Source organism: Equus asinus, chromosome 8 (assembly GCF_041296235.1).
Source record: "Equus asinus isolate D_3611 breed Donkey chromosome 8, EquAss-T2T_v2, whole genome shotgun sequence".
In the NCBI taxonomy this organism is placed as follows: Eukaryota; Metazoa; Chordata; class Mammalia; order Perissodactyla; family Equidae; genus Equus; species Equus asinus.
In genome coordinates this window covers 21,250,479-21,275,219 of record NC_091797.1, presented here as the reverse complement: position 1 = coordinate 21,275,219, position 24,741 = coordinate 21,250,479, and the positions used below count along the sequence as shown (strand labels likewise).

The 24,741-nt window shown below is 54.3% G+C and overlaps 3 protein-coding genes and 1 long non-coding RNA gene across 10 annotated transcripts; 2 read left to right on the top strand and 2 right to left on the bottom strand.

Moving 5' to 3' along the window:
- The first annotated feature begins 1,715 nt into the window (after positions 1-1,715).
- HSP90AB1 (heat shock protein 90 alpha family class B member 1) lies at positions 1,716-8,662 on the top strand. 2 transcript variants are annotated; one of them, XM_014837473.3, is made up of 12 exons: positions 1,716-2,840; positions 4,309-4,455; positions 4,750-4,956; positions 5,057-5,216; positions 5,373-5,506; positions 5,635-5,943; positions 6,348-6,513; positions 6,719-6,909; positions 7,022-7,169; positions 7,293-7,561; positions 7,845-8,178; positions 8,290-8,662. In XM_014837473.3, exons 2-12 carry the CDS (start codon positions 4,309-4,311, stop codon positions 8,397-8,399), a joined length of 2,175 nt encoding a protein of 724 aa, XP_014692959.1. In that variant the 5' UTR covers positions 1,716-2,840; the 3' UTR covers positions 8,400-8,662. The 2 variants fall into 2 exon arrangements, with proteins under 2 accessions (XP_014692959.1, XP_070370931.1); XM_070514830.1 differs by lacking the exon at positions 1,716-2,840 and adding an exon at positions 3,052-3,276.
- SLC35B2 (solute carrier family 35 member B2) lies at positions 8,502-13,028 on the bottom strand. Of its 4 annotated transcripts, none has more exons than XM_044776773.2 (4): positions 12,194-12,388; positions 11,478-11,671; positions 11,138-11,292; positions 8,502-10,417 (listed from the first exon to the last, which is right to left on the bottom strand). In XM_044776773.2, the coding sequence occupies exons 1-4, from the start codon at positions 12,202-12,204 to the stop codon at positions 9,479-9,481; spliced, it is 1,299 nt and encodes a 432-aa protein (XP_044632708.1). In that variant the 5' UTR covers positions 12,205-12,388; the 3' UTR covers positions 8,502-9,478. The 4 variants fall into 4 exon arrangements, with proteins under 4 accessions (XP_044632708.1, XP_044632709.1, XP_070370951.1 ...); XM_044776774.2 differs by lacking the exon at positions 12,194-12,388 and adding an exon at positions 13,000-13,028 and having other exon boundaries at positions 8,906-10,417; XM_070514850.1 differs by having other exon boundaries at positions 8,906-10,417; positions 11,138-11,288; positions 12,194-12,643.
- Positions 13,000-20,361, bottom strand: NFKBIE (NFKB inhibitor epsilon). Its single transcript, XM_014837365.3, has 6 exons — positions 19,713-20,361; positions 17,253-17,355; positions 16,314-16,536; positions 15,201-15,289; positions 14,788-15,027; positions 13,000-14,040 (listed from the first exon to the last, which is right to left on the bottom strand). The coding sequence occupies exons 1-6, from the start codon at positions 20,078-20,080 to the stop codon at positions 13,975-13,977; spliced, it is 1,089 nt and encodes a 362-aa protein (XP_014692851.2). The 5' UTR covers positions 20,081-20,361; the 3' UTR covers positions 13,000-13,974.
- LOC123288320 (uncharacterized) lies at positions 18,626-24,702 on the top strand. Of its 3 annotated transcripts, none has more exons than XR_006531974.2 (4): positions 18,626-18,762; positions 22,202-22,323; positions 22,516-22,578; positions 24,568-24,702. It is a non-coding gene; the product is annotated as an uncharacterized lncRNA (long non-coding RNA). The 3 variants fall into 3 exon arrangements; XR_006531973.2 differs by lacking the exon at positions 24,568-24,702 and adding an exon at positions 24,071-24,193; XR_011504961.1 differs by lacking the exon at positions 24,568-24,702 and adding an exon at positions 23,618-23,747.
- The last annotated feature ends 39 nt before the right edge of the window (positions 24,703-24,741 follow it).

Here is a 24,741-nt window from a genome sequence, read left to right as displayed (position 1 = left end):
TGGCCATGTCAGGCCCTTTTGGAAAAACAAAGTCAGGCTGAATTAGGTTTACACCAAATGGCTTCCTCATATACTCCAACATATCCTATTGCTTGCCATTTCTATTTGTCACAAGTGCTGCTGGAAATAGGCTTCTGGAGATCCAGGGGGTTTTAAGCCATCTTTAATAGCCTTCAGTGGCTTCCCTCACCCGAACTTAAGGTCAGAACTTAGGGCATTTATGGCCCTCGGTGACCAGCTCTTCCTGACTCCCTCAGGGGTCTCTGGGCTATGCTCCCTCTGTCAGGGCTGTGCCTTTCCATGCTTTTCCCTCTCCTGGGAGTAGACCTGTGCCATGGCCTGGCTAGCCATAGCCCTAAGCCTGCCCCCTTCCTCAGGCTGAGCTGGGAGTCTCCGATGCTTCTCCCACATTGCTATGATTCACACCTGGCCTGCTGCAGTCTCCAATGGACTAAGGACTCTCTGTCCTGTTTGTGCATCTCTGCATCCCCAGGTGAGGCTCACAGTGGGGGCTTAGTAAATGTCAGTGAGTGGAAGGAGTCATCTTGGAAGGCTTCCAGGAGAAAAGGTGGTGGAATTTCTGTGCTGGGGCAAGATTTGAGACTTTCCCATTAAGAAATCCCTGAGGAGTCTCTGGTCCTGACACTGAACCACAGGCGTGATTCCTGCTCTGCTATGGACTTGGGTCCTGGGAGGGGAGACAGCATCCCCACTCCATTTCAGGAGCAGGGAGCAAGGGAGTTAGTGGAGCAAAGGCACTGAGCTGACTGACCTTGGGGTAGTCACTGAAGCTTTCCTCTGCCAGTTCACAGAGTGTGTGCTCACTTTTACCTCTTCCCAGGACTGTGGGCTGTTGTGAATGCTCTTTGTGCAGGAAGCAGATTTTTAATTGGCTAGGCCCCTTGTGCCCAGAGGGAGGAGAGAGGGTGTGTTGACGGATGATGCTTCTGGTTTGAGATTTCCATTAGGAACAGAACACCCTGGGACTTTCCTGGCAGCAGCACCATGCCCTTCTCCACACTCACAGGCCTCTCCCAGCCTCAGGCTTCTCAAAGACCACAATGAAGGGGAGAAGAAGAGTAAGGAGAGGTGAAATCGAGGCGGTGGTGATGAGGTCTGGAGTGTGGGGCAAAGAACAGGAAGGAAAGGGTCCTCTGTTCTTTGGAATTCAACACATGAACGAAGAAAATATGAAGGAAGGGAAGCTGGGCACCAGGGAAGTGACAGAGGACTGCGGGTGGTGGGGAGATCCCTCCCCAGCACTCCAGGAGCAGGCAGAGTGGGCCAGGAGGAAGTCGATGGACATCTACAAGGTCACAGAGGTCCATTCTCTCATGGCGGGGCTGTGGATGGGGTAAGCTTCCAAGATGAAGCCTTGGAAAGGAAGCGCAGCTTGCCAGCTGGAGGGCACGCAGAAAGGGCAGAGCCAGGAGAGGCATGGAGACCGCAGCTCGCTGGGCAGGCGCACGGCCTGAGGGCCCCGGTGCCACAGCTGAAGGGGAACAACTTGGTTCTGGCCGCCCTCTGGCCAGCGTCTTCAAGCAGTCTCCAAGAGCCCCTGCCACCCTGCAGCGGTCCTTGGAGACCCTCCTTTCCCTAAGTCTTGGCAGCTGAAGGAGGAAAGAGGGCGAAAAAAAGAAACCATTTTGAGAAACGGCTAGATGTGCTTATTTAGGGACGACGCAAGTTCCTGCGTTCCACACACGGGGGCGACTGCAGAAGCTGCGGAGGGTCCTTCCAGTAACGACCCCGTTCGCCTTCTCGGCTTGCTGAAGGCGGCGCCCGCAGAGCCGCCCAACAGCCCGTGTGCGGTGTGATTGATGGCGGAGAGGAGGGGTCAATCAACCATTCCCTTTACGCTCCATCCGACCCCCGAGGCCGTGCCGGGCTAGCTGGGCCTGGCGAGTGGGGAAGAGAGTCCCGCCTGCGACTCTACCTAAGAGTAAACGGGACGGGGTCAGCCACTCCCTACCCGGGACCCCGGGAGAACGGCAGCGGGGCGGAGCCGCAGCAGAGACAAGACCCGGGCCGCAGCGGGTGGGGCGGAGCATCGAGGGAAGGGGGTGGTGCGGGCGCGGGGGCTCCGAGGCGGGCCTGGAAACTGCTGGAAGTAATCGCAGTACCGCCGTCCTCGCTCCTTCCGCCGCGCGCGGGCAAAGAGTCCCCCGCCAGGCTAGGCCAGCGCCCCTCCTCCAGTGGGAGCCACACCTTGCGAGGAAACGCTAGCAGTTCCTCCTGCCCTCTGCAGGGCCGGGACTCTGGGGCTACCCAAAATTGGCCTCGATTTCTGCACCGTTCCCAGGGAAAACCCCTTCCCCTTATCGGGATATAGGAATGTGGAGGGCAGATTCTAGGAGGGAGGTCGGAGTGGTTGGCCACCTCCACCTTGTTGTTAGCTGTCCTTCGAGGTCGGGACTCTTGGGTGTCTTTGCCTCACGGGTTTTTAGGGAGGTCAGTGGGACCTTAGCCCCTAGATCCCCCATTATGTCATATGAGCATTCCCAATCTCTAATTCGGGTGCGGGTCTTGTCTTGAAGAGCAGAGACGTGCGCCCTGGACACATACTTAGGCCGGCGCCTCCCGCCCTTCACCGCCCCCTCCCCTATTTGGACCATGACGTCAAGGTGGGCGGGCGGCGGCAGGTGCGGAGCTGACAGGCATCCTCCTTTAGAGCGGAGGGATCCGGGGGCGGGCAGCTGGGATGTGCTTCGCCTTATATAGAGCGACTGGGGGCGCACACCCGCTCTCTTGAGTCACCTCGCGCAGTCCTGTTGTGGCGTGTGAGTTGGACATAGTCTGCCTACCTTGCCCTGTAGTGCTCGCCATCGTCGCCCGTTAAGGTAAGGCCGTAGTTTTCTCCTTCAGGCATTTCTGTCTTGAGCCTTCTTTCGAGTTGCTTTCATCCCTCCTGTCCTTTCCAAAGCCCTAATTTTGTTTGCTGGGGCGGCCTTTGGCATACCGCTCCTCTTGATTTCTCCGAGGTGGGCGGGATGGGGCTCTCGGGGTTGGCTCGTTTTGTTCTACTATGCTCGAGTGACGCGCCTTCCCTTCCCCCCGGCGACGACTATCCACGGGCGAGGTGGGCTGCGGCGTGGGGCTGGGTAGTGGGTAGCTGCACGTGGTGGCCGCGCCGGCCCGGGACGCTGCCATATTTGCCCCTCCACTTCCGGACGCGGCTACGGGGCGCCGGAGGGTCCGCAAGGGTTGTGGGTGTGCAAGCTCGGTGTGACTCAGCGCAGCCTGGTGCTGGCCTGGTTTTGTCGCCTCGCGTTTCAGGTCCGTGAGGGTCCTTTCTGTTAGGGTCCGCGACCAGGAACGCTTTTTGGTCTCCTGTGGCCCGTCGTGGTTCGACTCTTATTCCAGGTCTTTCTTGCAGTCCCGGTGGAGGAGGAGGAGAGGGGGCCGGCTCTGGGAGATTCATGGGCGCCTTCCTCCCTCGCCCTTCCCCTAGAGCTGAGATTGTTCTGGAAGCTTCTAGAGCCCTACGCCCCGCCCTGGTGCCCGGATGCTGGGGCGAAGGGAGGCTGCGCGGCGGCGCCCCCTCCTCGTGTGGTCCCGGCCGACGCATGTCCGGCGGTGACGAGGGTCAGCCCGGCACACCACGGCCACCATCTTGATTGTGTTTGGTTTGGCCCTCTACTTTGGTCACGTGTGCCGAGGGGTTGCGATGGAGCTTTTGCTTTATCGGTTCTTTGTCTTAATAGCCCTCTGGGCGGGTATACCACCGATCCTGGGGGTTATCCCATAGCCTGTGAGGCTGCAATCCCCCATCCCCTCGACGTAGGAGATGATCTGATGGGGGAGCAGTTTCAAATCATTGCTGTTTTAAAACCAGTCACTTAGGGTTTTTTCCCGTATGTCAAAAAAGGTAATAGAATTGGAGTTAGTGGTTTTCAGTCAAATGTGCGAGTGGGTTACCGGGGATTTTTATTCACGTTGGAGATACCTAGTTGTCATTCTCTTGCATTTCTGACAAGCTCCTAGGTGATGCTCAGGTTCCTGGTCCATGGACCACTTAACAGTAGTTTGGCTCCAAGCTACCTTCTCAGAAAACCTGATCTCATATCTTGTTGAACGTGTTAGCTTTTGTTTTCTCCCAGTTGGTTTCTGAGGGTGCAGAAACTCTCTTAAGGTTGCAGCCTTAAATCTGAAGAAAAGGGTCTTCAGTCTCTTGAGAATGGATACTGTTCAGCTCACCGCAGTTTGAACTAAAGCCCTTCATGTTTTCGTTGTGACTGGGTTGAACTTTAGGAGTCCTAAATTTGAGGTCATGGTGTTCCTTTGTAATTCTTGACTGCTCTCATTTAGATGCCTGAGGAAGTGCACCATGGAGAGGAGGAGGTGGAGACTTTTGCCTTTCAGGCGGAAATTGCCCAACTCATGTCTCTCATCATCAATACCTTTTATTCCAACAAGGAAATTTTCCTTCGCGAGTTGATCAGTAATGCTTCTGATGTGAGTACTGACATCTTCATGGTTTTTTAATTTAGGAGTCTAGAAAAAGGAGAGGGGGTGGTTTGGCATTTTGTAAGGCTTACTATTGAAGGGGATAAACCTGCTCTAAGTTACAAAAAACTTTGCCTTGTTCTGTGTTGACAGATAAGATATTGTAACGATAACTGTGGTTCTTAAGTCTTAAGGGGTAATTGGAATCGAGGCTGCTTGAGTAGAAATGGAAAATGTTTTCTTTTGGAGAAAGAGATGGGCTTTAAGAAAGCAGAATTGTAAGGTTGCAATTTGTGTTTTCAGGCCTTGGACAAGATTCGCTATGAGAGCCTGACAGACCCTTCCAAGTTGGACAGTGGTAAAGAGCTGAAAATTGACATCATCCCCAACCCCCAGGAACGCACCCTGACGCTGGTGGACACAGGCATTGGCATGACCAAAGCTGATCTCATAAATAATTTGGGAACTATTGCCAAGTCTGGTACTAAAGCATTTATGGAGGCTCTTCAGGTATTTGTTGTTTCAGCTAGGCACACACCATTTATAATCATCAGTGATTTTTGGCATGCTGTTTCTTCAAAACTTGGGTTTGACTTTTTAATTTTGGCAGGCTGGTGCTGACATCTCCATGATTGGACAATTTGGTGTTGGCTTTTATTCTGCCTACCTGGTGGCAGAGAAGGTGGTTGTGATCACAAAGCACAATGATGATGAGCAGTATGCCTGGGAGTCTTCCGCTGGGGGTTCCTTTACTGTACGTGCTGACCATGGTAAGTATGCTTTCCTGTTAAGATGCCTTAACAGGTTAGAATTCTGGGGAAACCTATAATAGAAGTTTTGAGTGTCCTATCTGTAAAACAGTTATCTTTTGATATAGTTGTGCTTTTAGTTTCATCTTATACTCGATTGTGATTGACTCTTTATAGGTGAGCCCATTGGCCGGGGTACCAAAGTGATCCTCCACCTTAAAGAAGACCAGACAGAGTACTTAGAAGAGAGGCGGGTCAAAGAAGTGGTGAAGAAGCACTCACAGTTCATAGGCTATCCCATCACCCTTTATGTGAGTGTGGACTGGAGCCCTCACATGGATGATGTCTGCTGCTCTGGAAAATTGCACGGTCCCTGATTTTTTTTGTTTTCATTGGTATTCTGTGCTTTGAAACTAACCATTGTCTTTGGTACTTTCAGTTGGAAAAGGAACGAGAGAAAGAAATCAGTGATGATGAGGCAGAGGAAGAGAAAGGTGAGAAAGAAGAGGAAGATAAAGATGATGAGGAGAAGCCCAAAATTGAAGATGTGGGCTCAGATGAGGAGGATGATAGTGGTAAGGATAAGAAAAAGAAAACAAAGAAGATTAAGGAGAAATACATTGATCAGGAAGAACTGAACAAGACTAAGCCCATTTGGACCAGAAACCCTGATGACATCACCCAGGAGGAATATGGAGAGTTCTACAAGAGTCTTACCAATGACTGGGAAGACCACTTGGCAGTCAAGGTGAGAATATTGGCTCAATAGGAGGAGCAGGTAGAAGGGTGTTGCTAGTAATAGACAAATGGAACTTATCCAACTGGTCGGTAGCTGGGAACTGAGACAGCCATGGAGCCACATAAGTTTACTTACTGATGTGATGACCTTTCACACATGGAGAAATGATATCCTTCCCATTTTGTCTTGATGGCAGACTTACACAGCCAGGGTTCTGATTTGACTTTATTCATTGACCCAGGGATTATACACAGCTTGTACCTTTCTAGATTCATTTAGGGAATTAGGGCTTGGTTTTCTTAACAGCTGCCCTATAGTCTCTATCTTTAGTGTTTAGGGCAGATCTTTGTTCCAAACAGCTTGATAATTTGGTGTTGGGACCAAAAACCACTCTTATCTTGAATTTTTTTCAGCACTTCTCTGTAGAAGGTCAGTTGGAATTCAGGGCATTGCTGTTCATTCCCCGTCGGGCTCCTTTTGACCTCTTCGAGAACAAGAAGAAGAAGAACAACATCAAACTCTACGTCCGCCGTGTGTTCATCATGGACAGCTGTGATGAGTTGATACCAGAGTATCTCAGTGAGTATGTTCTTGCTCTGATGTAATTACATAATGTCCTGTGTGGCTTTCAACATTCTCAAGGGGGCTGAAGTCTTTATCTTTGTTAAAGGATCCTCTGCGACATACATAGCAAGTGAGGTTCAGTGAGAAAATGGGTCCTGTTGAATCTTGATGACCCTGTCTACCTTTTTTTTAACTGAGCTTCTTCCCTGGTTGATTGTAGACTTCATTCGTGGTGTGGTTGACTCTGAGGACCTGCCCCTGAACATCTCCCGAGAAATGCTTCAGCAGAGCAAAATCTTGAAGGTCATTCGCAAAAATATTGTTAAGAAGTGCCTTGAGCTCTTCTCTGAGCTGGCGGAAGACAAGGAGAACTACAAGAAATTCTATGAGGCATTCTCTAAAAACCTAAAGGTAAGGAGGCAGCAAATCCGTACTTTCTTAATTACGATGGACTTTTTGCCCATTCATAGAGGATAAGATATTGTTTCCAAGTAAGATTGTTTTTTTTCTTTCTGCCCTAAAGCTTGGAATCCACGAGGACTCCACTAATCGGCGACGCCTTTCTGAGCTGCTGCGCTATCACACCTCCCAGTCTGGAGATGAGATGACTTCTCTTTCAGAATATGTCTCTCGCATGAAGGAGACCCAGAAGTCCATTTATTACATCACTGGTGCGTTGGAGCCTGGGTCTGAGAAAAAGCTGCTCAGGTGTAAGGGGGGGGGGACATTCATGCATACCTGGGAACTGGGGGCCGAGGGTTCTGGTCCTTGAGTCACATTCATTGATCCTACAGGTGAGAGCAAAGAGCAGGTTGCCAATTCTGCTTTTGTGGAGCGAGTGCGGAAGCGGGGCTTCGAGGTGGTGTACATGACAGAGCCTATTGATGAATACTGCGTGCAGCAGCTCAAGGAGTTTGATGGGAAGAGCCTGGTCTCAGTTACCAAGGAGGGCCTGGAGCTACCTGAGGATGAGGAGGAGAAGAAGAAAATGGAGGAGAGCAAGGCCAAGTTTGAGAACCTCTGCAAACTCATGAAAGAAATCTTGGATAAGAAGGTTGAGAAGGTAAGCAATCCTGGGACTAGGATTTATTTTATAATAAATCCCTTCCAGGCTGCTGCTTTCAAGAGTCTCGTGTTACTACACAATAGGTGCTTTTCGACAGCCTGATTTCTTTAGAGCCTGCTTTTTCTTGCTGTCTTAACCAGGCAGGTTTAAGGTTGCTCTTTGTATAGATTTTGGTAAAGATAAGGCGTTGCTTCTGAGTAGAACATAAGATATCACCCTTTTTGCCTTAAAGTGTTAATCTGATTTAATACGAACCTAAGGTATTTGTGACTATCCCTAGGTGACAATCTCCAACAGGCTCGTGTCTTCACCCTGCTGCATTGTGACCAGCACTTATGGCTGGACAGCCAACATGGAGCGGATCATGAAAGCCCAGGCACTTCGGGACAACTCCACAATGGGCTACATGATGGCCAAGAAGCACCTGGAGATCAACCCTGACCACCCCATTGTGGAGACGCTGCGACAGAAGGCAGAGGCAGACAAGAATGACAAGGCCGTCAAGGACTTGGTGGTGCTGCTGTTTGAAACTGCACTGCTCTCTTCTGGCTTCTCACTTGAGGATCCCCAGACCCACTCCAACCGTATCTACCGCATGATCAAGCTAGGCCTAGGTGAGTACCTCTGTTTACCTGAGTGTGGCAAGGGTTGGTGAACTGGTCTGGTGTGGCAGAAGTGACTCAGTGCTGTTTGGGTCAAATTTCTTGGCCTTCTTTTCCACTTAGGCATTGATGAAGATGAAGTGGCAGCAGAGGAACCCAGTGCTGCTGTTCCTGATGAGATCCCCCCACTGGAGGGTGATGAGGATGCCTCTCGCATGGAAGAAGTAGATTAGGCATTTCTACTTGCAGACCAGTGTCCTCTGTATAGTGTCCCCATGGCTCCCCCAGCGGCCCTGAGTGGTCCTGGCCCACCTGGTTCCTTCTGCTGATGTCTAGTGGTTTTTTCCTCCTGTCTTTCTGTCTAAGGCAGGATACAAGGGCCTATTATTATCCCTTCCCACATTTGACATCAGGTTTGGATGTTGTGTATTGTGGGTTTTGTTTATTTTGTTCTGGAATTAAAGTATGCAAAATAAATAAGATGCAGTTTTATACAGTTCTGCTCTCCCTTGTAAAGTGGATATAATGCTGCTTGGCCTTTCTATCCCAAGTGTTACTGCCTGTGTACAGGTTATATGGTACACAATAGAGTATCAAAGGCTAAAGTCCCGGCTAACCAGTTTAGAAGTCACACCACACTGACTCGAAAGGATAGCTTCAAACAACTACCATTAACACCCTTTTATCAGTCCTTTCCGAAAGCATGTAGTTAAGTCAACCAAAACAGGACCCAAACCCGTTGCAGCAATTTAATTTAATAAAATAAAATTATGAGGAAAAAGTTACATTTCTGAAGTACCAAAACCTCCAACTGACTCTTGGAGCAGAGCCTGGGGATCCAGGAGTATAGGGGTTGGTGCCATTGGGCAGGGCTCTCCCCTCCGCTCCCCCAGACAGCACCATCTTCCATTCAACTCTCCTGGGAAAGCATCTGGAGCCTACAATTGTGCTTTTCTCACCAGAGTAAGAAATGCAGGTCTCAGGGAGTCAAAGGGTGGCGATTTCATTCACGGTAGGGGACAGACAGGTGAGGTGTTGGCAGGCCTAGCCAACAAGGCAGACTTCAGGAAATTAAAGAGGGGAGGGGCTTTGGATGATGCTCTGCCTTCTCGACAGCCCCCTACACTAGAATCGTGCCTACCAGAGATGGGTAACTTCAGGCGAAAGGGGAAGGTTGTCTCTGGGCTCCCCACCTCCAACTACAGAACAAGCCTTGTGATACTGAGAAAAAACCTGCTCTCTGCCCTTGAGCAGTAGGAGAGGAAAACTGGTATAGTGAGAGGGTCCTACGTCGCTCCACCCTTCAGATCTCTCAAACCTTCTGCACTGGGGACTCCACAGGCACAGCTTTCTTTCCCCGCTGCTTTAGGCGGCCCCGGGCATAGACTCGGAGTAGGAGGGCAGCAAAGACGACAGCCACCCCCAGTCCCCCCACCACAGTGACAGTGTGGCCATAGAGGAGACAGGAGAGTAGGATGGCAAAGGCCTGGCGGAGGGTCATGATGATGGTGAAGACAGCAGCCCCGAACTGTCCAATAGTGTAGAAGATGAAGAGCTGGCCACACGCTGAGCAAATTGAGAGCAGCAGGGCATGTGCAGCGAATTCACTGTGCCGCCCCATGAAGCGAGTTGCCTCCAGGAGGGCCCCCTGCTCTAGCAGGGAGCCCACTGTGAAAAGGCAGGAGAAGAAGTTGACCCCAAACATCATCTGCACTGATGACATCTTATAGGCAAACAAGGCATCCTGCCAGTTTGAGGTGAAGCTGTCAAAGGCAATGTAGCCTGCCAACAGGATGAGGCCTGAGAGCGTGGTGGCTGGGGAGCTGCGGGGCTCTGGTCCACTGGACAGCAGAAACATGCTGACCCCAATGGAGATGAGGCCGGCTGTCAGGTATTCCCAGTGTTCATAGCTGCGTCGAGACACCAACTTTCCCATCAGCATAACAGGGATCACCTTAGAGGCCTTGGCCAGCACCTGGGTGGGGAAGCTGACAAACTTGAGAGCTTCATACTGGCACCAGCTGCTAAGCACATTTGACAAGCTGGCAAAAGAGTACCGGTACATGGGTGCCCCATGCCGGGGCTGCTTGCAGAGAATGCAGGAGAGGCCAGCCACGATCAGCGCCAGCACTCGGTTCATTAGCACCAGGAACTGTGAGTCTGTGAAGCGCTCACCTGGCGAGGTGGCTGTGGCCCCATAGCTGCGGGTCATCACTCTTTCCTGCAGCACTCCCCAAGTCAGATAAGATGCCTGGTGGGGAAGGGAAGAGACACAGGAGGACATGAGAAGGAAAAAGTGGGCAAAAAGGGGTATCTCAACATTCTTCCTCCAGATGATGTCGAAATAACTGAAAGGACAGTACATATTTTGGTTCCTCTGTAATAACCAGAAGTTTCCTGTCTTCTCCAAGCCTGATTCACGGGAATCAAGTCGTGTGTGAAACATTTATAATGAGAAATACTTGAGGACCACCCAGACCCTGTCTGTCCCCACAGTAGGGCATGTTAGAACTGACTCCATCCCCAGTATTTTCCTATCTATTCTCAAGTAATTCTGGGAAGCAAGCATTCTTAGACAAATTTGGACACCTGTTAGTTCAACACAGTATACGAGGTGGAACTAGGAGTGCCAACTCCAGAATGCCACAAGGCCAGAATCTTAGTACCCCTCTCACATGAGTGGCTTCCTCCAACTTTTATCAGTGGGTTTACAGTATGAGACACATCATTGCAGGGGGAAGTGTAATAATAGCATAGTAGAAATCACAGAAGAGAGGGTAAGAGGAAAGAAAAGACAGTGTTTCCTCCAACCACCTCTAAGAAGATGGCAGTACAGTGTGCCCTTGGCAGGAGGGGACGCATAACATACCAACCGGCAAACTGTTGGGACTGGGAGGGTGAAAACTTTGGTACTAGAGTCCCAGCCCACCGGGACCCAACCCAGGAGGAGAAGCAGCGCCTGCCTACCCACCTGAAGCCCAGCGGCACAGAAGAGCAGCTTCAGGGCCTGCCAAGTGGCGGTGGTCTCTGCCGGCTCTGTCCGCGGAGCCAGAGGAACCTCGTCGGAGACCTTGGGCTCACTGCCAAACACGCAAGTCTTCACCAGAGGGAAGCAAAGACCCCTGCCTGAAGAAGGCACACAACGTCAAGGCCCAGTCTTCTCCCTAGCGCCTCATCTTCCCCAGAGCAGCCAGCCTGCTCGGCTGGCGGGCCTGCTGGCCTGCCTCCCTTTCCAAGCCACTTCCCGTTTAGACGTTTGGTCAGCACTATAAAAGAATCCTAGTACACTTCCCCACCCTTTCGCCACACACCTGTCTCCAGGTAGTTCTTCCGCCTGAAGTACTGCACCAGCAGGTAGCCAGGTACCATAAAGCTGGCATAGCCAGCAGCATTCACCAAAAAGCGGAAGAACCACAGCTGGGTCCATGACTCCGGAGGGGCTTCGGCGGTCTCCCCACCTGCCCCCAGTGAGGGGAGCGCAGCCAGCAGCACCACTGCCCACCACCTGCGGGGACGGCGGACATAAGGATTAGGGTGCAGGTCCTCATCCACTCGGCCCTCCGAGGGGACCACACTGGAGAAAGGCCCGAGTCTCCTCCCCGCCCCCCTCAGCTGCAGCCCAGCCCGGACAAAGAGCCTCTCTCTCTCCTGGGGGGCCGGCGCGGGCCAGGCAGGGCTCCCTCCCTCTCCGGGGGCGGCCCCACCCCTCCGGCCACACAGGTTCCCTCTGTTCCCTCCAGCTCGCCGGCTGCTCCGGCCAGAGGCGGCACCCCCCCTGCCCCCACAAGCCACCCTCCAGGTTCCTGGGGCGCCAGCGTTCCCCACTCCTCCGCCCCTCACCCCCCAACCCCCACCCACGCTGAGGGGCACAAGCCCACGCCGCGCCCCCAGCCCGCCGGCTCGAGGCAGCGCCGCGCCGGCCTGCCGCCTGGCAGCGGGCCCCCACCCGGCCCCCCGAGCCGAGGAGAGGCAGTCACGTGGCCCGGGGGCTCGGTCACGTGGGCACGCCGCTCCCCCAGACCCCCACCTGGCGTCCATGGTCCGGGCCGCGTGGGGCGGAGGGGGCCGGGGGATGCGGGTCCCCGGGCCTCGCGCGCCCTCCGCTCCCGCTGCCGCCTCCAGGAGCGGCCGGAGAGCGAGCGGCTGGCGGAAGTGCCGCGCTCTTCCCGCCTCCCTCCCGCGCCAGCCCCTCCGCCCTCAGCCGCGACCACGCAGCGCCCCGGGCCGCCGCCCGGCCACAGCGCCCCCGCCTGGCCCGGAGGGAGAGGGGCCTCGGTTTCCGGGAGCTGGGCTGCCCCTGAGGGGCCGGGAGCCCCCAGCCCCGGGCCTCCCCCTGCTTCGTCATCGCCCTTAGCCCTCACAGCCCGCCTGGGAGGTAGTGGTGACCACTGTCGTCTTAGGGACGAGGACACTGAAGTTCTGCGTCCCAAGCACTTCCCCTTAGGTTACTGTTTTCCCGTTTTCGGATGTCTCCTTCTTTTTTCGGCTGGGCTGGCAGTTCTGTCCCCCCAACTCCCTGTGACCTTCGAGGCTCTACATGACCTGGTCCCAGTCTACCTCGCCCACTCACCACCCCCCGTAGAGCCCCACTGGCCAGCTCTCAGTTTCTCTAATCCACCAAAGGCTTTCCCCCACTGCTCTCCCCTCACCCCTTACTCATCCTTATGTCTGAGTTGAGGTGACACTCATCAGAGGCCTCCCCTGACCACCCAAGGTACGGCTCTCCACCCACTCCACTGTTCTCCTTCCCACTATTCCTTTCCTTCACAGCATCCATTGCAACATGTAATTACATATTTATTTGGATGTTTATGAATTTAATGGCTGTCTCACCCACTAGACTATAAGCTCCATGTGGCCAAAGACTGTGTTGGTTTATTCCCCATATTCTTCATCCCAGCATAGGCCTGACCAAACAGGGCCCTCAAACGTAGGTGGAATGAGAGAAAGAACATCAAAAGCCACAGCTCCCGTGTCACCCTCCATAGGCTAGCCCTTCTCTCCAGGTCCTCCAAATAGCAACCTCCAGGGCTGTGGTGAGGCCTCCTGCCTGTGTCTTCTCATTTCTCTTTCTCTTCCTCCATCCCTCTGTGTCTCCACAGAAAGGGCAAGGGCCTGAGGCCTGTTAGCCCCCTGCCCCATCCAGCAAGGCCCTACCCTGCTCAAGGGACAATTTCCTTCTCTCAGCCTCCACCACAAGGTCACAGGGCAGGCCTGTCTAAAAGTCCCCAATGCACACAGACATGCACGCGCACAAAACAGCTCTAGGGGGGAAAACTTTTCAAAAAGTCTCTGCTGTTTTAGTGTCATGTTATTGAAACTTCTCCTTCCCCAAATGCTCAGTTCGGGGCCGTCTGTATGAAGTCTTTAAACAACACTGTTTAAGAGTCCTCAGCAGCATGAGGTGGAACCCCTCAGGACCCTGCTTGCTCATATTTCAGTTTCTCTCCTCACTCAGGAGGGTCCATGTTCTCCTTCCGGTTGGCAGCTTCAGGCTGACCCAACATGGGTAGAGACAAGAGCCTCTGCCATCTTCAGGAGAAGCAAACAGGCTCCGCCCAGGATACTGGGGGCTTTGGGAGTCTTCTCAGAATCTCTGTCCACCTGGGAAACTCTTCCTTCCAGACGGGCTCTCTCATTTTCGACCCCTCCTCTCAGCTCAGGACTGTGCTGGCCCCAGGCTCTGGCTTCAGCAGTCCCCAGGACACCAGAAGGGCACACTGCCTGGGCCCAAATTGCAGCAGCTGTGGCTCCAGCTTCCAGATGGGAAGAGGTGGAGCCCCCAGGGCCCCAGACCCTGCCCTGGCTTCAGTCGGCACACAGCAGTGGCTTCCCTGAGATCTTCAGGTCATCGAAGGGCAAAAGTGCAAGGGGCTGAGAAAGACAATAGAGAGAAGCAAGATCAGGGCCCGTAGGAAAAGGCAGCAGTGGGGGAGGGAGCTGGGGAGACCTACTGGGCCATTTCTTCCCCACCAAATGACAGCTGAATGACATCAGGGAACAAATCTTCTTACTAATTCCCAAAGTGGCCCCTCTGGGCTAGGCAGAGGCCTGAGGCCTTAGGCAAGCCCTTGCTCCATGGAGCTAAGGAGGACCTAGGAGGTAATCCAGCCCATGGGTCTGGTTGTTTTTTTTTTGGGGGGGGGGGGGATACTCATAAAACATTTTGAATATTTTTTTACATTGAACATCTAAAAATTGGAAAGACTGTACAGAAAATCTAGGTTTCATCTCTCAGAAAAAATTAGAAAGCCTGGAAATCCTCAGTCCACATTCCTCTGTAACCACCTGCTGAAGCTGAGAAGAATGACCCTTGTGCATAGACTCTCCAGTCTCCCACAGGCCCCACCACCCGCTGTCTTACACCTAGTTTCACTGATCCATTTTAGCTTCAGACTCCTCCAGGAGTCCAAGTTTGGGCACCCTGGTCCTGACCAACTAAGAAAACAGGCTGAGAGAGGAGCAGAGGCTTGCCCAAGGTCCCACAGTTGGCAGTCATAGATTACAGCCCAGGAGCCTAACTTCTTGGTCCTTCCTGCTCTTACATCGTCTTGGTGTGGGAGGAGGGTGTGGGAGGGTGTGGGAGGTCCTGGAGAGCAGAGCTGAGTATATGCCTCTTACATCCTCAGCCAGGTCCTGGGGTGTCTCATCTTCCACGTTCCGCAGCAAGGAGTCAGCACCTGCCTCACACAGAGTGGATGAGATGCTGCTGAGGCCCCGGCCTGCTGCGAGGTGCAGAGGCGTGCATCCATTGAGCATGCGGGCGTCTACTCGGGCACCAGCTTGGAGCAGGAACTGCACCAGACCCCGTTCCTGGGTCTCCACAGCCAGGTGCAGTGCTGTCTTCCCACTTGTGCCCTCCTGGAGGGGAAGAAGGATGTCAGCCAAGGTCCTCAAGAGGCAGCACCCTGAGCCCAGGCCCTGGATAAGGAGGCGAGTGCTACCACTTCTGACTGCTGCACAGGGGACCCCAGGGCTGGACTCAGTGGTGGGGCAGGCCCTAGGCCGGGCAGCACCCTGATTGGCCACCTCACCTGTGCGTCAATGTCAGCTCCGTTCTGAAGCAGCAGTTCCATGAGTGGCCGGTTCCTCTGGAGGGTGGCGATGTGGAGACAGGCCAGACCTGGGATGGGGTAAGAGTGAGGGCTGCTCATCTGCAGCCACCAACTCTCTCCGTCTTTCTCCCTCTCATCAGGGACCTCCCTACCCCTCAGCCCCAAGGGACTTACTGCCCACTCAATGCCTCTGATCACAGGACTGTTAAAACACAACCCAAAAACCCCCTCAAAAGTCTAGGGGAAAGGAACTCAGAGTTTCCACCTTTTCAGAGTCATGTTATTGAAACTTGCACGCTTCAGGGGACAGGTTGCTGAGTGATGCCCCCTATACACACCCCCTCCCCGGACACACATACACACACCCACTCTCTCTCCCCCCAGTGAAACTCTCCCTGCCTTCATCCCTATCCTTATCCAAAAGCCACCTTCTTCAGAGCTCTCTGGATCCTCATGCCCCCAGCCCCTCCCCAGGGGCCACTTCCTCCCTGGAGCTCCCCTAGCCTTTTTGCTATCTCCTTTCTGCCTGGACGCCCCCCCACCCCTGCTTAGAGAACTAGATTCAGATGAATATCCCTCACCTCCTTCAAGTCTTTGCTCCAATGTCCCTGCTCCATGAGCTTACCTGAGCACCGTATTTAAAAATCACAGCAGCCTCCATCACCACATTCCACTTCTCGCTCTGCTCTGCCTTTCCCATAGCACTTACTGCCTTTAACCCATGAGAGAACTCATTTCTTCTATTTATTGTCTGTCTCAGTCATTCTGTTTTGTTCACAGATGCAAGCCCAGCTCCCAGAATAGCGTCTGGCACATAGAAGGCCCTCAGTACATTTTTGTCAAATGAATTAATGAGTTCAACTAATTTCTATTAAACTGAATATCTTGAGGGCAAGGTTAGCTCTCTCTTTAGCACACAATAGGTTCTCAGTAAATACTAAATCAAATTCATTCATTCATTCATTCAGTCAAGATGTAATGAGTAGCCATGTGCTTAGAACTGGAGGTGCGTCAATGGAAAGTTGTTACCCTGTCTTCCCTGAGGGTGGGGTCTCTGTCTCCCATCCCCTTAGGCCCTGAGGTTGCCCAGACCTTGCCAGTTTTGCAGCTGGAGGTCCAGGGAGTGAGGTGGTCCTCTGCCTGGCTCTGGCCGTCCCTCCAGCAGGCAGCGGGCACAGGCCAGATGCTGGCGCTGGCAGGCCACATGCAGGGCTGTGTCGCCGTGCCGGTCCTGCAACACCCGGCTGGCCCCCTTTAGCACCAGGGCTCGAACTGCACCCGGCTGGTCCAAATGTACAGCGAGATGGAGTGCTGTCTGTAGGCACAAACAGAGGGTCACAGGGCCACTGCAGCATGCTCCCACCTCTGGGAACCTGCTAGGGTGGGCATAGGAATTGCCAGCTGCCAGCACCTTCATTGAAGGCAGCTTATAAAGGCTAAGCCCCTGGTCTTCCAAAGAAACATGACCAAGCCCTTCCCTCTGTCACTCTCCACCAGGCTCTTGGGACCCCAACTCTGGAGACAGGATGAGGGAAGTGTCCCCCTGCTCTTCTCATAGCCCCTGGAGAAAGGACAGATGGGGGCAGGGTCTGGCCTCTTGCCCTCTTGGGAGACCTCTGTTAGCCCCAGGGGCTAGGCTGTAGGGGGAGTTGGGGGGAGGAAAGACAGAGGCAGCAGGTCATCTCCACCTGGCACACTCCTCTTTAAGGCTCCATTCAGATGTCCCCTCCTGTATTAAGCCTTCCCTGGCTGCTCTCCACAGATATTGGATCCCATAGCAGCTGGTATGTGTCTCCATCACAACTCTTGTCACCAAGCTGTAATTAGGTGTTGACATGAGTCCCCTAGCCCAGGCTGTGAGCATCTTGTGGGCAAAGGCTGCATCTTACTCATGTTTGCATCCTCAGCTTCTAGTCCAGTGTCTGGCAAATGGTTTCCTGAGTCAGCAGCCCAAGGATGCTCGTGTGGCTGCTGGGGATGGCTGCCAGGGCAGATATGGGTATCTGGGCACAGCCCACCTTTTCAACCCACCTGGTAAAGGTTGTTCTGAATGTCCAGAACCTCCTGGGGCAGCAAAGCTAGGCAACAGAGCAGCACAGCTGGGGCCTCATGAATCACCGCCAGGTGGACCAGCCTAGGGGGAGGGACAGGGTTTAGTCTCAGGGCCCAGGCCAGAGAGAGTGGGCTGGGGTCCTGGGGTGAGAATGAACACGGCAACTTCTAAGTAGTTACCCATAGGATAGGTGCAGGAAGTGAGAGTTTGGGCCAGGAAGTAAGGGTTGGTGCAGGAAGCCAGGATCCTGGGAGTAGAAGCTCCAAGTTCCCATCTCTGGCCTTCAGGAGGGCCTTGGCTGAGTGGGAGTGTGGGCAGGGTGCTGACAGGGCCAGGGCCTTCCTGTCCAGCCTACCCACACCCCGGCTCCCCTCTGGCCCCAGGGCTCTGCCAGGCAGCTGCAGCTCAAAGCCAAACTGAAAGCTGCCGGGGTAGCACAGAGGTGGTTTCCAGGGCCGAGCGCCCCACCTCCCTCCACCCCAACATAGAGAACAGAGAGGGCAGAGGTGGGGTCACCCCCTCCCCCAGCACTCCATGTTCCACAGTCCAAGGGAGAGAAGACAGAGCTCTGGGGAGAGGAGCAAGGGGACAGTGCAGCGGCACCCTGTCCTGTGCCCTTCACAGGGAGTCAGGAGGGCCACTCCTCAGAAAGCACAGAGGGGCGGGGCCTGACCAGAGGCCCACACTCCTGTGTGCACCTCCAAGGGGAGGTCTGGGCAGTGCAGAAAATGTGCGTTTGTGGGGGACAAAGAGCCTTAACCTAGGAGGGGGGGCAGCTGGGAGGGGAAGTTCCAGCCCTGGGGTTTCCCCACATCAGGTGGGGAAAACGAAAGCCCGAGCTGGAGGGTCTAGGCCGCAGGGACAGCTGCCTTGGGGCATTAGTGACGGGGGGAGCTTAGCTGAAAGGCCTGCCTGGGCTGGGGAGGGGGCTGCTCAGGAGGAGGGGGGCAGGCTTGGCGGCAGGCAGCAGGAGAGGCCCAGGAGAGAGTGACGGGGGAGGGAGGAACCGCTCTGGAAATCCCCTAGGCCAGGGCCTGCTCTCTGGGTCACATTCCTGCAGCCACCTCCCTCTTTCCGTCAGTCTCCCTTCCTCCCACTTCCTCTTCCCATTTCTATATGTCCCACAGCCCAGTCTCCTCCAAGGGAAGAAAGTGCCCCCTCCTCTCAGGGAACCCCCTGGGGAGTCTTGACACCTCTCCATCCACCTGCCACAGTCTAGACACTACACCTGTCTCTAACTAGAGACAGTAAAGACTGGGTCTGAGAAGCTAACAAAGGACGGCAGTGGCAGAAGTCCCCACTCCCTGGGTCGAAGGTCAGCCATTGATATTCTGCATGGAACCCCCACAATCTTGCTCTTGGCCTGAAAGCTGGTGATCTGGGCACAGAATACAAAAAGGCCTGGGGTCACGCGTCTCCCACCACTGGGTCCAGAAGCTGTCTTTGTCAAAGGCCATCCAGGATCAGGAGATCATCTCCAAAAAGCAGGTCAGCACAGACACCTCCTGGCTCCTCTACACACCCTTCCCAGTCCACTATCCCTGATCTGGGATCCAAGCCCTGTCCACTCTGTTTCTCACCCCCAAATCCCAGCCACCCCCTCTCCTGTCAGGGTTTTCTTCTTCCTGAGGGGCTAGTCCTCAACTGGCCAGCCCCTCCCACACTAGTGCTTCTTATTCAACTGCCCCCTAGCTCTGTCCCCACCAAGCTCCACCTGGACCTTGGGGAGGAAGGATAAAGTGAGGGGGTCAGACAGGACAGTGAGGGGGGACTTCGGGGGCTCAGGAGGTGGAGAGTGTCGGTAAGACTGACTCCAGCCTTCACTTCCCCTTTCTCAGCAGAGGAGGAAGTAAGCTGGGGCAGCCAGCCGCCTGTCTGTCTGCTGGGGCAACAGTGCCCCAGCCTGGCTCACCCCTCCTCCTCAGGGCCAGCCTCAGCTCTGCACCCTGGCGGTCCCCCCACCCCTGGCTTCCTGGCCCCCACTGGCAACCTGCAACCGGCATGTCTTGTTCCTTGAGACAGGGCATTCTGACTGAGGTCAAGGACCGGGAATCTCAGATATTGAGCAAACAAGGATGCCCTCTCCCACAGCAAGGAAAAAAAAAAAAAAAAAACTGGATTGGTCAGGGGAATTTTCTCTTCCTAGGGGTGGGTTATTGGTAGGTTTCCAAGATACTAGCTGGGGTTCCAGGTGCTGGTAAGGGCCCTGCTGAAAGAGAGATGATGCCAGATCCTCTGGTCCGGGCCTGGCTAGAGCTCAAAAACGGGCTCAGAGTTAAGTTTGGAGTTTGGAAGAGAGACTGGGGACTGTCCCTTCCAGGACGGGTGCTTTGAGGGATCCTCATAGTGGGGGTGCTCGGCCTGCTGTGGCTCTTAGAGAGGACCCGAGTTAGCATCGGGAGGAAGGGGTCCCATCTCAGCCTGGCCCCCATACTCACGTGTCTCCGTCCTCAGAGATGTAAGTGAGTGCTTCCAGCTGCCGAGGGCTCAGCGCCCCCGCGGGGGGCAGCGGCGAGCCTGGGTCTGTGTCCTCGGTCTCAGGGCCCCTCAACAAGGTCAGGGGCTCGGTGAGCGACGAGGAGCCATAGGTGGAGTCAGCCCGCTCCCCATCTGTGTCTTCCTTCTCCTGTGGCTCCTTGGCGGTTCGGGGAGGATGGGTCCAGGGCTGGGGGCCGCCGCCGTCTGAGGGCCCGGGGGCCGGGGCCGGGGCGGGCTCGGGCAGGGATCGCAGCGAGCGCAAAGACTCGATGCCCGAGTCATACTGGCTCTCATCCGTCTCGTCCGGCCCCTTCCTCGCCTCCGACATGCCCGCGGCGCCGGCCCGCGGGGGCCGGGTCCGAGCAGGATCCGGCTCCGGGCTCGGCCGGCGGCCTTTCCGGGTTGCAGGGCCGCGGTGCAGAGCAGGCGCCCGGCCCGGAGTGGCCTCCTTCCCGGGTTGCGGGGGCCGGACCGCTCGGCGAGAAGCACGGACCAGTCTCGGGGCGCCGGCGAGGACCACCGCAGCGGCTACTCAGGCAGCGGGGCAGCCCGGTCGGACGCGCGCTCGCCCCGCCCCCTGGCCCCGCCCCCGACGGGCGCTTCCGGGCCAAGGCCCCGCCCTTCGGAATCCCCCTGACCCCGCCCTCTGCGTTGGCTCCCAGCCGGGGGTTACCCGGTCTGACTCACCCGTGCGTTAATTCACCCGGTAATTCATTCATCCAACTATTCATTCATTTACTCTTTTCCCCTTCCTGCTTCATTCTATTCATTAATTCCACGCATTCTTTCTTTCCACCTCCTCCACTTCTTCATTCATTTTTTTCCATTCATTCATTTATTCGTTTTTTTTTTTTAAGGTATGCCATTTGGTGAGAAAGATTGGCCCTGGGCTAACATCTGTTGCCAATCTTCCCCTTTTTTTCCTCCCCGAAACCCCAGTACGTAGTTGTACATCCTAGTTGTAAGTCATTCTAGTTCTTCTATGTGGGATGCTGCCACAGCATGGCCTGATGAGCGCAGTGTGTGTGTCTGCGCCCAGGACCTGAACCTGCGAACCCCAGGCCGCTGAAGCAGAGCGCGTGACCTTAACCACTTGGCCATGGGGCCAGCCCCCATTCGTTTGTTTTTAAAGGAATATTTATTCACTGCGCAAGCTGGGCGTCTCGTGGGGGGGGGGGGGGGCATGTGGGTGGTGGGAGGGGGACGCATTGCTTCCTATCCCGGGCCCATTTCTCTTGCTTTCTCTTCTACCAGTGCCCAGGAGTTTGGGTAGGGAAAGGGGACACCCACTGTCTTTAAAGGAGCAGCTCTCCCTTTGGGTCCTGGATAGAGGGTCTCCTGTGTCAACTTCCCAGATCACACAGAATTGGACACGAGGATGTGTTTTTCGAAAGTGGGTTTTCTCAGGCAGACTGTTGTCTAAAAAAATCAGAATGGTCATGTTTTTCGTTGTCTAAAGGAGCAGGGTGGTCATCCCTCATGGGGTGAAACAGTGGCCTCGGGTGATTACAACATCTGGTTACCCCCAGCGGTCAGGGAAGTTTAGTTCCTCCTGGTGGGGCTGGGATGGGGAGGCCCCAGACATGCTGGGCTGTGCTCTGCTGAGGTCCCCTCTGCAGCCCGGCCCCAATGCCAGCACATCTTTTCTGTTACCCTGGGCCTAAGGGAGGCCATAGGCAAACCCCACCCACATAGTGAACCCCCAACCAGAGCCCCATGACTTATCCCCTACCCCAAGTGCTGTCAACCTAGGGCCAGAAATACCCTTAGAAGGTCATCCCCAAGGGAACATCTCCCCTTTCCATCTCTGGCATTGGCGGCAGGGAGCTGGGGTGAGTGTAGATGGCCACTAACCAGCTTCCCTACTGCCCTCCCCCATGCAATCTCATTTATTCATCCATCCATCCATTCACCCATTTGACAAACATATATGAAGCTTCTCCTGTATGTCTGACATTGTTCTCTCTGTTGGAAGCAAAACCAAATATCACGGTAGGAGTGATAACCAACAACCACACCCCCTGACCACCAAAAAATGTCCCATGGTTCCAGCTTTCAAAAAGTTCTCTGGCAATTATGACATTGAGTGATTGTGCTGAGACAGGAATGAGAGCAGGGTGCTGGGGGGTGCGCACAGTGGGGCCAACTGCCCAGTAGGGTTAGGTGCAGAGAAGTTGCCATTTGAACTGGAAATGGGAAGGGAAACAGGCTAGGGAGAAGAGAAGTACCTAGTCTCTGGAGGGGGAATGAGTGGAGAGAGAAGAGAGGGGGGAGGAAAACGGGAGGACATGACCCACTGTTCTCCTTCCCCAAGGACGATCAGAGTGGGGAGGATGTGTCAAGCATGAGGCAGTGAGGAACCATGAGGGGAAAGCCCAAGGAAATTGAGGCATCTCTTTCCCTTGGGGTCAGTGTGATTTCAGCTGTTCTCAACTTCCTCCCCTGACAGGTTCCTCTCCCATCTTCAAAGGCTGGAGCCAAAGTAGTCGTACACTCCAGAGCCAAACCACTCGGGTTCAAAACCTGGCACTATCATCCCATTTTAAAGTTGGGAAGCTGAGGCCCAGAGAGGTGAGTTGACTTGCCCAAGGTCAAACAGAAAGTGCAGAGCCAGGTTCTCCTGCCACTAATTGAGAACTTTAAAAATGTTTTCAGTGAAATTTTCTTTCCTTTATGAAAGCCTAAGGAGTTGGGGCATCCGAGCCCTCTGCAAGGACACAAGAACTCAGGACTGTGCAGTGACTGTCCCTCTCATTCACACAGAAGCTGAATTTGAGGAAAAACCTACCCAGATCAAGTGCAGTGTCTGGCTTGGAACCATAACAGGTGCGTGGCAGCCCCTTTTCTGGCCACATGAGGTCAGCATTGAGTCACCCACTGCTTCCACCTAGCCTGCACTGACAGGAAGCCCTTCTGGGAACACTTCGGGAATGGGGAGAGGGACCATGGCAGTCATCTGGAAAGATGGCCCGCGGATTTTGACCACAGGATAGTCAGGGTCCTGACTTCACTTCCTCAGCCCCAGTCTTCTCCGAAGCTGGGCCCCTCCCATCGTCTTCTGTCTCTGCCAGTGTTTTCTGGTTCCCTTTGTCATGCCCCTCCTCAGACCCTCATTCCCCACTTCCACACACCCCAGCCAGGCTCATCTTCAGGAAACAGGTCTGGTTGCCATGATGACCAGTTGGGTCTTTTCACAGCCACCCCCCCTCACCCTCTTTTGCCTGGGCTTCTAAGGAAGGGTCATGTGTGTGAGTGGCAAAGAGGGAGGGTGGTCTTTTATCTCTTGGGAGCTCTGGGATTGGCTGAAAGATGGGCTCTCTCTCTTCTAAAGCCCCGTGAAGTGGAGACGGGAAAGCAGCAGGGATGGCAGGCCAGAGTAAGATAATAACTAAATGGGGAGGGTGCGGATCCTATCTGGGTTATGAAAGGCCAGGGTTAGGACCTCTGCTCTCTGTCTGCAGTGAACTGGGTGGGATGAGCTGAAACCAGAAGAGGAGGGGCTGGAGTTAGCTGTGAGGCATGAGTTCCCAAAAACCATGGGCAGGAGACATTGGAATGAGCCACCAAGTGAGATTCCTTCTGCCATGGGAGCGAAGGAGAACCCCTGCCTCTTAAGGACCACATCTTCCCCTGTTTGGGCAGGGAGGATGAACTCAGTGACCTGGGGAGGACCATGCAGGCTGGATAGTTCTGAAGCGATAGGCGGACAGAGGGCCCCCTTCACCTCACCTGGAAAGGGAAGAGTAGGAAAACGGAGGCAGAACCAGGAGTGGGGGGTGTGTCCGTGGTGGGGGTGGAGGTGGTGGCTCTTCTGCACCAGATGAGGGACAGGATCGTCCCAGCAGATTGGTGTGCTTTCCCCTAGCTCCAAAGATCAGAAGTCCAGGCTTTGCCTCAAGCTAACTTCCTACCCCCAAATATCCCCATGGACTTCTGAATGGGAAAGATCTGGATTCTAGGACTAGCGCCGTGAGTCCTAGCGGGTGACCTTGTGTAAGTCACTTACCCTCCCTCTGCCTCGGTTCCTTGTGGGTAAATGGAGACACAGTGACTATATGTCAAAGCCTTTAATGTAGCACATGACACACAGTAGGAGGCCATAGTGACTGTGCACACACAGATTGATCATGCATTGGCTTTATCCTACTCTATCATAATGATTACTTTCCATGTGACCCCCCCGCCCCCACCTTAGACTTGATGCTCCTTGAGGGTAGAAAATTGTGTGTTTCATTTCAGAACAGGGCACACAGTATGCATCCAGAAATGAATGAATGAGTGAATGAATGAATGTCAGTTTCCTTTCTGCCTGTCTTAGGTGGTGCAGAGAAAAGCAGGGTGGGTAGAAGACACGAAGACTAGGCTGCCTGATCTGTGGTCTGTGACTTTGCCTCCTACACTCACAGAAGAAGGCCAGAGTCTTAGAGATTGTCCAGTCACCCTCCTCCCTGCACAGATGAGGAAACTAAGGCTCAGAGAGGAGAAGGCACTTGCCCAAGTTCACACAATACATTAATGGCAGAGCCTGGTTTCCAGATCTCCAGCCTGGGGCAATGTACACACTTCATTGCTTCTCTGGGGCTCTTCTAGGGAGCGAAGATGGCTCAGTAAAGGCTGGTTCCAATGTCCTCCTCTCTGCCCTCTGTTAGTCCTTCCTTACTTCTAGCTCCAAGCCTTTTCCCTTCATTCTATTCCATGCCTGTTCAGCTGGGACTGGCCTCTGAAGTCTGACTCCTGCCTTAACCGTTTACCACCCAACTGCGAATAAGGCTCTTCCCTAGGGTTCCAAGACTCAATTTCCTCTCCCACCCTCAGCCCCAGGAACTTGCGGGAACCAAGGATGGGGAGGGATGTTGGTTGAACCTCTGGCGCCCCCTCCATGGAGAATAGACAGAGAGGAGTTGCAGCATAGACCTTCCTAGGATGTTGGGGTGGGCGTGTGGTGAGCAGGGCTGGGAGTGGAGAAAGGGTGCACGGAGCCCCTGTTGC

Bases quoted from the DNA above. Each gene is read 5' to 3' on its own strand.
- HSP90AB1 (XM_014837473.3), top strand. From the start codon at position 4,309: ATGCCTGAGGAAGTGCACCATGGAGAGGAGGAGGTGGAGACTTTTGCC. The intron at 5,944-6,347 runs GTGAGAATATTG...AATTTTTTTCAG, and splicing joins AAGACCACTTGGCAGTCAAG to CACTTCTCTGTAGAAGGTCA. The intron at 7,170-7,292 runs GTGCGTTGGAGC...TTGATCCTACAG, and splicing joins GTCCATTTATTACATCACTG to GTGAGAGCAAAGAGCAGGTT.
- SLC35B2 (XM_070514850.1), bottom strand. From the start codon at position 12,511: ATGACGAAGCAGGGGGAGGCCCGGGGCTGGGGGCTCCCGGCCCCTCAG. The intron at 11,672-12,193 runs GTGGGGGTCTGG...CCGTCCCCGCAG, and splicing joins GCCCGGACCATGGACGCCAG to GTGGTGGGCAGTGGTGCTGC. The intron at 11,289-11,477 runs GTGTGTGGCGAA...TTCTTCAGGCAG, and splicing joins GAAGAACTACCTGGAGACAG to GGGTCTTTGCTTCCCTCTGG.
- NFKBIE (XM_014837365.3), bottom strand. From the start codon at position 20,080: ATGTCGGAGGCGAGGAAGGGGCCGGACGAGACGGATGAGAGCCAGTAT. The intron at 16,537-17,252 runs GTGGGTTGAAAA...TTGTGCCTACAG, and splicing joins TTCAGAACAACCTTTACCAG to ACAGCACTCCATCTCGCTGT. The intron at 15,290-16,313 runs GTCTGGGCAACC...ACCCCATCCCAG, and splicing joins CCAGCTGCAAAACTGGCAAG to GTCTGGCCTGTCTCCACATC.